The 13,136-nt window shown below is 40.3% G+C and overlaps 1 protein-coding gene across 3 annotated transcripts; it reads right to left on the reverse strand.

The window, feature by feature from the left end:
* Nucleotides 1-1,267: 1,267 nt before the first annotated feature.
* Nucleotides 1,268-11,906, reverse strand: larp4ab (La ribonucleoprotein 4Ab). Of its 3 annotated transcripts, XM_070840043.1 has the most exons (15): nucleotides 11,473-11,906; nucleotides 9,435-9,573; nucleotides 8,835-9,081; nucleotides 7,675-7,811; nucleotides 7,217-7,320; nucleotides 6,778-6,888; nucleotides 6,308-6,361; nucleotides 5,314-5,526; nucleotides 5,065-5,168; nucleotides 4,304-4,531; nucleotides 4,047-4,098; nucleotides 3,166-3,330; nucleotides 2,923-3,056; nucleotides 2,652-2,829; nucleotides 1,268-2,210 (listed from the first exon to the last, which is right to left on the reverse strand). In XM_070840043.1, exons 1-15 carry the CDS (start codon nucleotides 11,473-11,475, stop codon nucleotides 1,833-1,835), a joined length of 2,247 nt encoding a protein of 748 aa, XP_070696144.1. In that variant the 5' UTR covers nucleotides 11,476-11,906; the 3' UTR covers nucleotides 1,268-1,832. The 3 variants fall into 3 exon arrangements, with proteins under 3 accessions (XP_070696144.1, XP_070696152.1, XP_070696136.1); XM_070840051.1 differs by lacking the exon at nucleotides 11,473-11,906 and having other exon boundaries at nucleotides 1,268-2,207; nucleotides 9,435-9,579; XM_070840035.1 differs by lacking the exon at nucleotides 11,473-11,906 and having other exon boundaries at nucleotides 9,435-9,579.
* Nucleotides 11,907-13,136: the final 1,230 nt, after the last annotated feature.

Genomic DNA, 13,136 nt, shown 5'->3' on the forward strand with positions numbered 1-13,136 from the left:
TGCACAGATCAGTATCCAATTCAGTTGTCAATAACAAAAAGAAGCTTTTTATCCCCCCCAGAGAAGTCTACACATATTACACAAATATTGAACACCATCCATGAAAAAAATAACATTAATTTTACAGAAAATGAAACTTGGCTATAGCAGGAAAAACAAGCAGATTAACAATCCAGATCGAAAAATAAATCAATATATACAGACAAGGACTCAAAGAAAGTTACTACATAAAGATATATAGAGAAAAAAAAAAATTAAGCTCAAATGTTTTTATATTTATAGTCACCTGAAGCCTTACATATCCAATCAAAACATATGATGTAGGCAATCAATGTCACCCAATCAAGTTGAGGTACTGGCATCAACTATCAAATAGCTACTTTCATCAAGAGGCAACAAAATTCTCCAACAAATCATCTGTTATGTTAGTGATTTACATGCAGATGATAGTAAACAATGAAGGACAACAGACTCTTCAGCATCTAGCACAAAAGAAAAAAAAAAAAAAATCCTGACATTGAAAATACAGGACTTTCTATACCCTTTGTCTCCATGATTGAGCCTCTGAATCTTTCGTACTACTTTTTTTACTAGACAATTAAAAATTAGTTTTACAAGACAAAAAAATATATCTCAAACAGTACTAAAACTAAAGCCAACTGTTTAAACCATTAATGTTGCTTTGTGAGACCACCACCAGCATCATTGATATCTAATAAAACATAGAGGCAGTCTTTCTGCTCCTGGTTACATCTAACTCTTTACAAGATGCATTGATTTGCACAAGAGTTAAACCACTGATTAAATCCTGCAAAAATAAAAACAGATCTACTCCTACGCTTATTAAAAATGCTAGCAGTATTGATCCAAAGTGCGCATCACCAAGTCAAATACTGCCAAAAGGATTGTAATGATTGCATGTTCTGAATACATGTAATTTAGTATTCAACACCATCATTTGTAGAGCAACATGCCACAATCATGAAAAAAAATAAAAATCCTCAAACATTGCTAGTCATCATCCATAAGTCCAAACCTTCTGTAGTCAATCACACACTCCAGTTTCTATTATCCTGCCATTGACCTAACATCTTCCATTTCATAAATAATCATGTATCAGTGATTTCTATACGAAACAAACTTTATAAGAAGCTCAAGATATAATCACACAGGAGGAAACCACATGTACCACATTACTGTAATTGTGGATGTCAATAACACTTACGTTAGATTACTTTATATTTAAAAAGTAACAAATTCCTGTCTCTCCCTCACACACACACACACACACACACACACACACACACACACACACACACACACACACACACAGCCATCATTATTAGGGCACTACACTGACTCCTATTCATTGTGGGCAGCCTAACGCAAAGCCTAACCAATTCACACCTGACCCTAACCGTAACCAGGACCTCAGAAATGATGTTTTGCCTCGTTAGGCTTTGATCAAAATGAGAACCCGAAATGGTTCCAATAGGGGACAGACAGATACAGACACACACACACACACACACACACATACACACACACTTTATGGAGGCACCTTGAGACGCTGATAACATCATTGTGACATTACTTAATATGTTTTATCACCCCAAAGGTCTGCAATTCTGTCAGCAGACAGTGCATTTTCTTAAAAGGGATATATATTTAGTCTTTACAAATAAATTTAGGTCTGCAACAATGTAAAGAGATTATGTGACAAAGTTTGTCAAATGAAATATATTCATCTGGCTATTTACATATATTATATATTTACATATATAGTTTTTCTTCTGTTTCAGTTCATGTTTTATAGGTTCCGTTTTCTCATCTTATTTTGGTGATCTTGGGGGAATGTTCTGTTCTTTGCCACTGCGTCTGGCCCCCCGCTGTGGGGAAAACTGTTTGCCAGAATTCAGGCCCCTCTGATGCTCACGGTTCTTCAGACCTGCACCTCCGAATCTAACTTGGCCATTCGCCCCTCTGAAGGAGCGCAATGGTTGGCGAGGTGGGCGGCTGTCTCCGGACTTCTCTGGTCTGTCTGTAGTGCGTTTGGAGATGGGCCGAGGCTCCTCAACCCTGTTGACCTTCAGCTCTTGCAGGGGTTGGTTGGCTGAGGCCGCAGGGGGGGAGGGAGGCGTCTGTGCCGGTGGTGTGTCCTTGGCCAGCCTCTGGCACACCTCTGCATAGCTGAGCTTCCTTGACCCCTGCTTAGAAAATAATGGGTGAAGGTAAAAATAACTGATTAAGAAACAAAAAGAAACTCAAATATTGTGTAGTAAGAATAACGGTTATGCCTCTACTGAAGACCATTTGATCCAAAATATTAAAATTCTCCATCATTAATGATCATGAAGATCAATGGCAGATTAGCGGATTATGCTTTATATAAAAATTGTTTTATGCCTCTACTCTAGGACACAGTTGCCTTTTGGAGCCAGTAGATAAACCTAAAGGCAATGCAGATAGACTCTCAGTGAAATGTTCTTCCAGTGTCATAAAAGTTTTGTATTAACACTACAAGGCTCCATGTAAATTGCTTCAATAAATACAGCGCAGTGCGAGGGGGTGTTGGAATGAGTTAGTGAGGCGCTATAGGCTGATGCTGCTGTGGGACAATGTGGCACTCAAGATGAGAAGATGGGCCTTACCAGCTCTGATGTTGGAGTTGAGGGAGATGGGGAAGGTGCTTCTGTAGAAACAGACTGGCTGCAGGTGGAGGGGGCATCTTCAGAGGTTGTCGGGGAGGCAGCCTGTGTGGACGAGGAGACTTTTCCCTTTGGAACAGGAGGTTCAGCTTTATCCTCTTCCTTTACTGGAGGAGAAACGCTAAATCCCCATAAAAAAAGTAAAAGATGAGTCATTTCCCCTCATATAGGCCCTTTTTATTCAGACATTTTATTAACTAAAATCAAACTTTACCTTGAGAGCACTGGTGCAACTGTGTGTAGTGACACAGGAGCTGGTTTAACAAGCGGAGTCACAGAAGCAGGTTTGTTTGCATCCTCTTCTGAGACGTTCGTGTGTTGGGCCTCGTTAACCTCTCGGCTGACAGACTGAAATAATCAAGGGTTTTAAAATAATGACATCCATTTATACAACTGTAACTTCAATGCTGCCTACAAAAGTCTCCCCAGAAGACATAAAAGAGAACAAGATATCTACCTTGTTGGTCACCTTTAGGCCACGCACAACATCAGAAAGGCGCATCTCTGGTGTAGTTTCTCCCCGCATACTGACCACAGTTCCCGGCAACGGAGGAAAATTGGAAGCTGCCAAGTCAAACTTTGGTGTAGGTGGTACCTTGGCTTCCATCAAAGGGACAGGCTTCTGCAATTTTCATTTCAGTAAAAGTCAAGCATAAGATAAGGAACACAATATGAAGCTTGCTACAAAAATCACAATAAAAAACAAAAAAAGACATTTTTCATAAAGAGGTACCCTTTGGATCTCTTTGAGGTGAAACGGAAGTTCTCACTGTAAGACATATATGATTCCAGTGAACAATTTCCAGTGAGAAACATGCTAACACTTGACACTGAAGCCCTCTTCACGGAGCAGACTGCTCTTCTCTCAGAGACTTCAGTGTCTACAAACACTAATATTTGAGGTGGGCACCCAGGATCACCATCACTAATTCAGCATCCAACCAAATGTGAATTATAGTCATAATGCCCCCCTCTGTTCCTGAGTTATGGTGCTGAGCCACAGCCAGACAAGTGTTTCAGCAGAACATTTTGTCGGCCCAGTGGAGCTGACCTTTGGGATTTAAAATGTCATCAATTCATCATTTGATTCTATTAGACATTTGTCTAATAATTGGCTTATGAATTGTAAAGTTATGGCAAGAGGTGTTTTGTGAGGTCACAGTCACAGACCGCCAAATTATAAATCAATTCATCCTTGAATCCAAGGAGGGCGTTTGTGCTAAATTTGAAGAAATTTCCTCAAGGCGATTCTGAGAAAGAAACATAATGCCTCTGGCCACAGCTTTGGTAGCAAGGAGGCATTAAAAAAAAAACGGAATAAAAAGGAAACATGCTGACCGTGGTATGTTCATCTTCTCTTTTCCTCCTCATTCCTCTGTGGCTACCTCTCCTACAATGAAGACAGATCATTTTCATTAGCAGGTTTTACATATGCATTTACATGTAAAAAAAAAAAAAAAAAAAAAAAGTACTGACTTGTAAAAGTAAAACTACTGAGAATACATTTCCCTTAATTTGCCTTAATTTAATTGTCTGCCACATTTTGGCTATAAATCTATATCATTAATAAGCAGGAGTGAATATTATTCACTCACCTGCCCCGTCCAGCCCCGCTGAGATATCCACTGGCTATGGTGGCCTGTGGAGGGGTGTCTTTAAGGATTAATGAGGGCAGGGAGACTGTCGCTGTCGTGGTGCCAGTTCCTGATGTCTGGAGGGGCTGTGGACTCAAGGGACCAGACAGGCCATCCATCAGGGCCCCCGGAACCAAAGAAGACGACAGGGGCACGTCTTCAGGCCTAGGGTGACCCTTAATTTGATTCCTGGGTGTTTACAAAAGACACACACACACACATTTCTTACTACTGAATGTCAGCTCTGCCATGAAAAAACATATTGCGATACTTTAGTGTGGTATATCAAATTACTCAATAAGATGGTAGGTGTAAAAGATTGTGATGGTGATACTGAAAAAGATGGTTTGATCAGAATTAGTAGCTCTCAGATTTTTATGCCTTTAAAATGTTAGTGACTGAATGGGGCACTGTCAACTTATTTAGTTTCTAAATGTTATGCATTTTTATATAAAAAGGTAAACAAGTATTTCTTGTTCTTCTTCCAGACATATGGACAGAATTTTAAAAAAAGACATCTAAACCAGAACAATTCAAACATCTTAATGTACGAAAGAGGTTGGCTTTTAAATCCTCTTTCCATTTTATTTAGCACATGAAAGTGTGATTTGTTACACGTTTTGACCCACAGCGAGTATTTCTACAGTTTAAGTTGAGACTTTTTCACAGAGGACATCATTAGTATGAATGACGGTTACCATGGTATCAGGACTTTCACTTACCGGTTCCTGCTCGCAGGTCGATGGGTGTTGACAGAGCTTGAGTTTGCTTTGTAGTTCCCAGAACTGCTGTAACCATTCATGAATCCACCGTTGGGGAAAGGTGCCTGGGTATCACAACAGCCATTGGAAAATAAATGAGACAATGTGCTCCTGAAAATAACTCTAATAGCTCTGAATAACACCTTGATTAATATTGACAAAAAAACATCTTTTTAAGCAACATTGTTAACAATAATTTCATGTTCTCACCAGCGGTGTTTCAAAATAAGGCATGATCGAAGGGCTCCAAGAGGGGGACACCACTGGGTATACAGGGTACTGCTGCTGAGGGCTGTACACCTGCTGCATGTAGACTGGAGAGCCATACTGAGCCTGTGCTTGGGCATGCTGACTGTACACACCTGAGTCCACACTGCGGAAGCCGTTCTTACCAAAGAATGTGTTAATGGCCTTAATGCGGGCCTGGAGGGAGAGAAAGGGAAAGAAAGAAGAGAATAAGATTTGGTAGGAGTAAGGATGTGACACCTCCATTGTACCTATGATGAGAAGCATTGTAGCTCTGTCTATCGTCCTTTAGTCCCCTCAGATCTTATAATCTCACGGTCATTAGGCCATACAACACTGCACTGACTAGGGGAGAGGAAGGAGGGAGGGAGAAGGGGAGGTGAGGGAGAGTAATGGAGGATGAGGGAGAGTAGAGGGAGAGTGTAGAAGCGAAGATACAGCAGATTGATAAGGAGCTACAGATGAAGAGTTCCTCCCAGCCAGTCACAGTGCATATGGGTCCTTCCAAGCGCGATACTGATCATCACTGGGGCTTGACAGGAACGTCAATACGTCACAGCTTAATTTGTTCAGGGAACCAAAAAAAGGCACACAAGGTCAAATCAAAGTCCAGCTGGAAAGGGATATATTAGATACCTGAAATTCAAATGGTAAATGTCACACTGTGATAAGAAGGGCAATCAAACTGTCTGGAGATATGGGTGTGCGACTGCTCTGACAAACCTTGCTTATCAAGCCTCTGTGCACACAAATCTCAAGGTCACTTGTGAGGCTACAGCTTAGTCCAACAGCCCAGCCTAGAGAGTAGTGACGTGACAGCTGACACCACAACTAGTCTTGTGTAATAAGGCTTGTTGGGTCCCAGACTACTGTCTAATTTAGAACCAATGACAAGCAGCCTGTGAGAAAAGCTTAACTTAGCAGCATACTGGTTGTGCATTTCAGTGACAGGACTCACCATGACTGGCTTTCCCTGGAACGTTTTTACTTCCTCTCTTAGGTATCTGTAAGCCTGATGACAAAAAGAGAAACAAATATTCACAATATTGTAAAGACAAATAAGATACCACCCTCCCCCAAATCCCACAGAACAAGTGTAATGTTCAGTGCTAAAAACTGTTAATTTGCACATAACAAGATGAAGTTGCTGTGATAAGAGTTTCTTGATAGCATTTACCCTTACTGGAATTTTGCACCTGCACCAAAGTCATGGAAGTCAACTTTGGTATAGAAACAATAATGAAACCACAGAAAATGACAGCCACATCTAATGAGCAGTTATGTTGCAAGTTCTGGATGTTAATAGGAAATTATAAACGACATACTTATATAAAACAAGCATTCAAATAACAATGTAACTGTATTCTAACTTAAAGATTATACAGCAAGTCAAATATAAGCTACGAGCTTATTAATGTTGAGACATACCTGCAGTGCATCCATGTCTGACTGAAACGTTATGTACCAGTTGCTGTTGTGTGCAAACTCCGCGCTCAACACTTTCGGGCAGCTTTCACTCTTAAAAAGAGCCTCCACTTCCTGTGAAAGAGAAGCAAGGTGCATATTACACATTTCTGCCTCCAACACTGAGCTCAAACAACATGTCCCTTTGGGCCAGCCTGCAGGCTTTGTGATAATAAGCTGTCACTGAGCTATCATGCATCAACAACAACAATATACAGAGTTTTAACATGACAATGCAGTGAGTTGCTGTCAGTCTGTAACAGACTTCTTGTCAGCAGTTTGGTAGGATCAGTGTAAGCAAGCACAAGCATGTGGCAGCCGCTTGTATGCAGGATTTACTGTGCAGTGTGTTGGGTGTGTGGTGAAGGACTGTGCTTAGTATGCAGTATGGAACTTTCTTTACCTCAACTGGTGTAGTCTCTGGCACCTCTCTCAGAATAATGATGCAGCGACTGTGGTTTGGCCGAACCTTCTCTCCACTTTCATCAACTTGCACCATGGGACAGGCTGTAAGAAAGACAAACTAATTAGAGGCGTTTCCACCATCTGGAGGTAACTTGAGGGCCCCTAATAGAACTATACAGTGTGCTGATGAGGGACATGTTCCTCTCTCTCTCTCTCTGGCATACACCTGCAGCGTTTATTTTTAATTTTGTGCATGTCAGGAGCTTTTTTTTTTTTTTTTTTTTTTTAACTGCAAACACTAAGTGCAAGCGGAAATTCTGACAAGCTTTCTCAGTGTCAACACAACCAAACCCTGTTCAAGAAAACCAGGATAAAAATATGAATGGCAAACAGCCTGAAGTGTCAGGGAACCTGCCAGTTTTTCCTCACAAATACAGAGAGAAGCAGCACTGGTACCTCTCAGTACATCCAGAATGAGGTCCACGTCAGTGGTGAGGGCTTTGATGTCCTCCATGCAAGCAACGGTCCAGATGGGAACAAACTGATCACTGTCCATCTGGGATATCAGGTACAGGTCCTTAGATAGGTTCTCTCTGCAAAACACCCAAAATAACATTTGATTTAAAAAATCACGTCGTTGCTCTTTACCTTTTCTACCAGATTAAAAGAATAATTCTGAAGACTCCTTCTGAAGCATTTCATCATACATGAAATGCTTCAGACCTTTAAGGTTAAGCTCAAAGTCCTCCAACCATATCACTTCTGCCACTTATATTACATTAGACGTTATTAGACCTTATAGGAAAATATTGATAGCCTAAGATAGAAACCACCTGGTTTAGAGTGATTATTATTGAATTGATTGACGGTTTGTGCTATTGAATCCTGCAAGGAAAATGAAAACGTTCAAATCGAGTTGCCACTGTGAAGAATTTAATTCAATGATTGACTGTTAGGCCAGTGATTTATACTCCTAAATGAGTGCACTTCAGAATTTATAAGAATACCTCACTGAGAAAATGGCTGTCTCTATGTGGTTATGAAACATATCACAAGTCCATTCAATTCTTCATAACTGACAGTATTTCCAGAGTAAAATTCAAGGACCTTCAGTCACCTAAACCAAAAACTCTCAAAGCTTTTATCCTCACATCTAAAAGTATTACTATAACTGCAATTGTGAAAGCATAAAGTACAAAATCAATGTCTTTCCCACTTTGCATATTTTATCAGCTGTTCATTTTAACTTTGTATGTTTTGATCAGGATTATTTAATGTTTGCTATGGTTTCCATGACCGATTGTGTAGCTGAAACAAGATTATACTGAAAATCGAGCACTTTTAGTAAATTCAAATTCGAGTTTTTTCTAAACCTGGACAACATGACTGTTAAGTCAAGCATTTTCCAAGCTTTCAAGACTTTGCACAAATCCTGTACACATGCTCTTGCAATAAAGTATATAAAAAAGTTAATATCAGCACATGTTTTTTTTACAGTTTTAACTCCTGAACAAAACTTGCAACAACATGGATCAACACTGGAAACTATTGCAATTAGTGGCATTTAAAACACACACACAACACAGTACTTTGGACACTGCTACTACACTACTCACCTAGAAAAGCAGAACTCGAGCTGTTTCTTCAGTGACTCTCTCAGGCTCTCCTCAGACACCGGTTGTTCCTTAGAGACGTCGCCATCTATGGCTGATTCGCATTGTGGGTCAAAAACCAGATACCTCAAGTCAGGCTGGTCAGTGCCATCCACAATGCCCTCTGTGGGCACAGTCACATAGTCAGAAGGGCTTTCAGGAAATTCAGTGTCGTATCCTTTTCCCCCTGAAGAAGGAACGTCTGAGCAACCTAAGACAGAGAGAGCAAGCAGCAACAAAATGGTTGTGAAATAACTGTCGTGTTTATATAGCATCATCTAATGCTCTAAACAAGCTTCGTCATGCTTTGTCCTTGTTGTGAAACCCAGGGGACAAGAGTTAAAGCGATACTATCTCTATCTTATCATCTTGTTAATGTTCAATAAACACTATGCATGTCTATATGTGTCACACATAGTTTATCCCCACACTTTAAGGCTGTACCAGTGTGGGTGATACAGGGGTTTGGTTTACATAAATCACAGATTTAAGAGAGGAGAAGATGGATATAAAATGAAGTTAGGACGAGACATTATCTGCACATGGAACTGAATGAGCTCATACCATCGGTCATCTCAGCGGGAGGAGAGTAGGTCAGCAGCCAAGGAGACTCCTCGGCCCCCTCTGGGATGTCATTCTGGTGTGCAGGGATCTCCTGCCACACTTTAGCGTTGGGGTTCAGACCTGCTCCCTTTGTGGTAACCTGCATGTTCATAAAATCATGATGTGACTGACAGAAAATTGTTTGTTTTGGTTACATACCGCAAACAGTATGTTGCATGAAACACAATAATGTAGTAAATAACTTGAAAGAAGTGTTTCGATCATCTGCTAGTTTTGAAACAGTGAGACTTAACATGATGGGATGGGATGTAATAAGTTAAGGTGGGTGCTCAGATATTTGGAGCTGCCAGCAACTGATTTCAGACATGCATGATACCATTTAACTGAAGAAATTGATATACAAAAGGTGTTTTTCATTGGCAAATGTGGAGTGAGGACTTGGCAGCTAGAGTGGTGGAATTGTAGAGAGAGAATAAGTGTGTGGACAGTTGCGCAGTGGAAAATTACCAATTGGTAAAGTGAATAAAAGTACTATTATGAAAACAGCATCTTTCCTACTACATAGAACAAATGATCGAATACACAAGCCTCTTACAAATCACTCCTTATGTGAATGTTTTCCACGACTAAAATCCAGCTGTCAAACGAGATAATTTATTTAATATCAGAGAAAAAAAATAGAAAGTTCTTTGAATGAAGCGCAAAAATTCTGCTCAAAATGCAATTTCACTTAACATCACAGAAAAAAAAGCCACAGGTAAAAAAAAAAAAAAATCAGGAAAATATCAGCACGTAATGAATGGCATATGAGAGCAGTTTTTACGTGTTGCAGGCCATTCACGAGTTCCTTTAAGTTACTTCTGTTCAACATCATATTTCAAAATAACCGCAATAAACTCCCACAACAATCAGGACCGACTCCCTAACCCCTAATATATCGTAACCAATCCGATGAATGAAGCTAGTTCAGAGATCCTGTAATCCAGCTTTCCGTCTTTGCAAGGCCTCAGCTCTTCACAAACAAACAAACCATCTCGGTTTGAGTTTTCATTGGCTTCCTTTTCAGCTTTGCCCCTCCCCTCGCACGGTCACATGTAACCATACATGGCGCAAATCCACTTCCGAGCTTTCAGCATGACCTGAACAAGGCATTTTGACCTGTCATCCATTGCAAAACCACGAGTGTGCTTCGGTCGTTGATGCTAAACCAGCACGTAAAAATAAGTCTCACAACCTATCCATCCAATCTAGGTGATAACCAAAATCTGGTTATAATTCAGCGGCTCTGAGTTTGCAGTGAGGCTAAGTAGCGTTACTCTGGGGTTGGGAAGAAAGAGGAGCACATGGTGCCGACGTGCCCATGCAACGACATTAATTTCTCTCAAGGTCCGATTAAACAGAGCTGATTATGAATACAGGGCGGTTGTGGTTAACTGATTACTAAATGATACCTGTGCTGCTCTCCTTTCAACGTTGACGTCTCCGCGGCGCACAGCCATGACCTTTATCACGGCACTCTGATAACATTAGCTATTTAGCTCCAGTTGTGTAATAGCTAACATTTAACTCAAATCACGTGTAGCGGTTTCTACACATGTAACGTAAGGTCATTAAATTACACCTTTGTAATTACACTTACTTTAAACTTGTAATGGGGCAAGTTCTCTCAGAATCGGCTCAAACACGTGTTTCCAGGGTTGGCTTGTGTGATGTTTCCCCGTCTACCATATTATGACTAGCCACTCCATAAATACCGGCTAACTAGCTTAAGTTTACTAGCAGACCAGATGGAACCGGCCTCTCTTTGCACTCTTAAGCTAATTTATTTGACAGGTTGTCAGGAAAACATGACTAACAGTACACGTAAATGCTAAAAGTCGTGGTTTCGTGAAGTTGCTAACAAGTGTGAAGTTACTGCGGTGTGTGAAGCAGTTAGATGGAGCTTCATGTTACAGCACGAGTCAAACGTGAGGAGGACGCAAACAGGTTGTCGCATGTTAGCTAGCGTGCCCCTTCCCAGGCCCCGAAAAAAACTCACCATGCTGCTCTGGTCCTCGCCTTCGTATGATGTCGTCCTCGGCTCCAAGAGATTTAAATGTTGGTTTTACTCAACCGTGAAGGCTTTACGTCTTTAAAAATAGACAAACGGCACTTATTTAGAGTGGCCCGTCGTCGCTTAACTACCGTCTCCCCGGTAACGTTATTCAAACGGCCAAACGGTGCCTCCGCGCCGAAAACAACTTTAAAAAACCTCTAATTCAAAACACTAAACACAGTTTCGCTGCTTTTATTTGAGCCAAACGCGTTTCCCATTTGACGAAATACGCTCAAACTCGGTTCAACTCCTTATCCCGCAGCGCTCATCCAGCATGTGACAGCTGCGTCCTCTGTCCGCCACCGTTCGTCCCAGCAGGCTGCTCTCCGCCTCCCCGGCAACAGCAGCGCTAAGACCGCAGCGTAGCAACGACCGCCCGTGACCTCTGCAAGGAGCCGGAACTAACGACGGTACGCACGGAGTCGGTGGACGGAGCTCCGGTAGATCTGTGTTTAACCTCTCACTGCAAACAAGAGGAGACACAGCGCCGGAGGGTCCATCACCAAGACCTGCTTCTTCTTCTTGATAGATGGAGGGGAAATTACGGCAGCGTTAATAACGAATAGAGCACACAGAGGAAATAATAAGTAAGAAAAAATATAAAAATACATCACGAAAAATAAGCCTAAGACTAGAAGAGGGAATATATACATCCAGCAATTGTTGCACACTAATAAATAATAACCTCAACAATAGTAAGTCTAAAATGAAATAAATAAAATGTATTTGAAAAGTTAACCTACGTAAGTAATCTAAAAGCTAAAATATCTATTATATCTATAAAATGTAAACATACTATAGTAAATCTAAAATATGTACTAAAGTATAAATATATGCAACTAAAATATCTAAAATGTAAGCATACTGTATTAAATCTAAAATAAAATATATGTAAAATGTAAAAAAAAAAAAATCTGAAAAGTTAACTTATTTGAATAATCTAAATATAGAACTAAAATATCGAAGATGTAAATTTACTTTGCAGGGAGGCAGAAGTGTCATTGAGAAGCCATAGTTTCCAGAACTGTGACTGTACATTTACAATTGTTAATAATAAAGTTGTCAATGTGCAGATCTAGACAGGTCCTAAGTGTTAATGTGCCATTGGAGTGTACAAAGATGTTAATGAGCAAATCCTCTGATTTAGTAAACCTTGTGTTCACTTTATGATGTGATATTAATAAATAAATCTCATCACAATGTTGTTTTTCTTGAGATAGTCAAACCACAAAATGTGCAGAGTATTATTCATTTTTATGAATTATTACATTGGCAAAATTAGTTATATTAATAGTTAAAAGGGCAGAATTGTACCTTGAATACAAACTACAGTCACAAGTCTGTAATACAAGCCGTAAATGGTTGTTTAAGATAGACAATTTCATCAATTTAAGACTTTTTTTTAACATGTTAAAGAATGGCTTGCCTGAAACATGTATGACAGTAGTGTGCAATGAACCTGTTATGTCCTGGTAGACGCAGCTGTGGGATTGTAACCATGTTTGTACTGGACTTAATTGGCAAAGGATCCCATCACTTTAAAGACAGGCAGGTGATTTCACTTAGAAATGTAATTCCTGGTATAGTCCTAACTGACTAGAATCTGC

Source organism: Pempheris klunzingeri, chromosome 2, assembly GCF_042242105.1.
Source record: "Pempheris klunzingeri isolate RE-2024b chromosome 2, fPemKlu1.hap1, whole genome shotgun sequence".
Taxonomy (NCBI): Eukaryota; Metazoa; Chordata; class Actinopteri; order Acropomatiformes; family Pempheridae; genus Pempheris; species Pempheris klunzingeri.

What these genes read in the sequence shown, in the direction of transcription:
- larp4ab (XM_070840035.1), bottom strand. Translation starts at nt 9,579, where the DNA reads ATGCAGGTTACCACAAAGGGAGCAGGTCTGAACCCCAACGCTAAAGTG. An exon ending in CAGACATGGATGCACTGCAG is followed by an intron (nt 6,362 to 6,777) that starts GTATGTCTCAAC and finishes TTTTGTCATCAG; the next exon opens with GCTTACAGATACCTAAGAGA. An exon ending in CGACCTGCGAGCAGGAACCG is followed by an intron (nt 4,532 to 5,064) that starts GTAAGTGAAAGT and finishes GTAAACACCCAG; the next exon opens with GAATCAAATTAAGGGTCACC.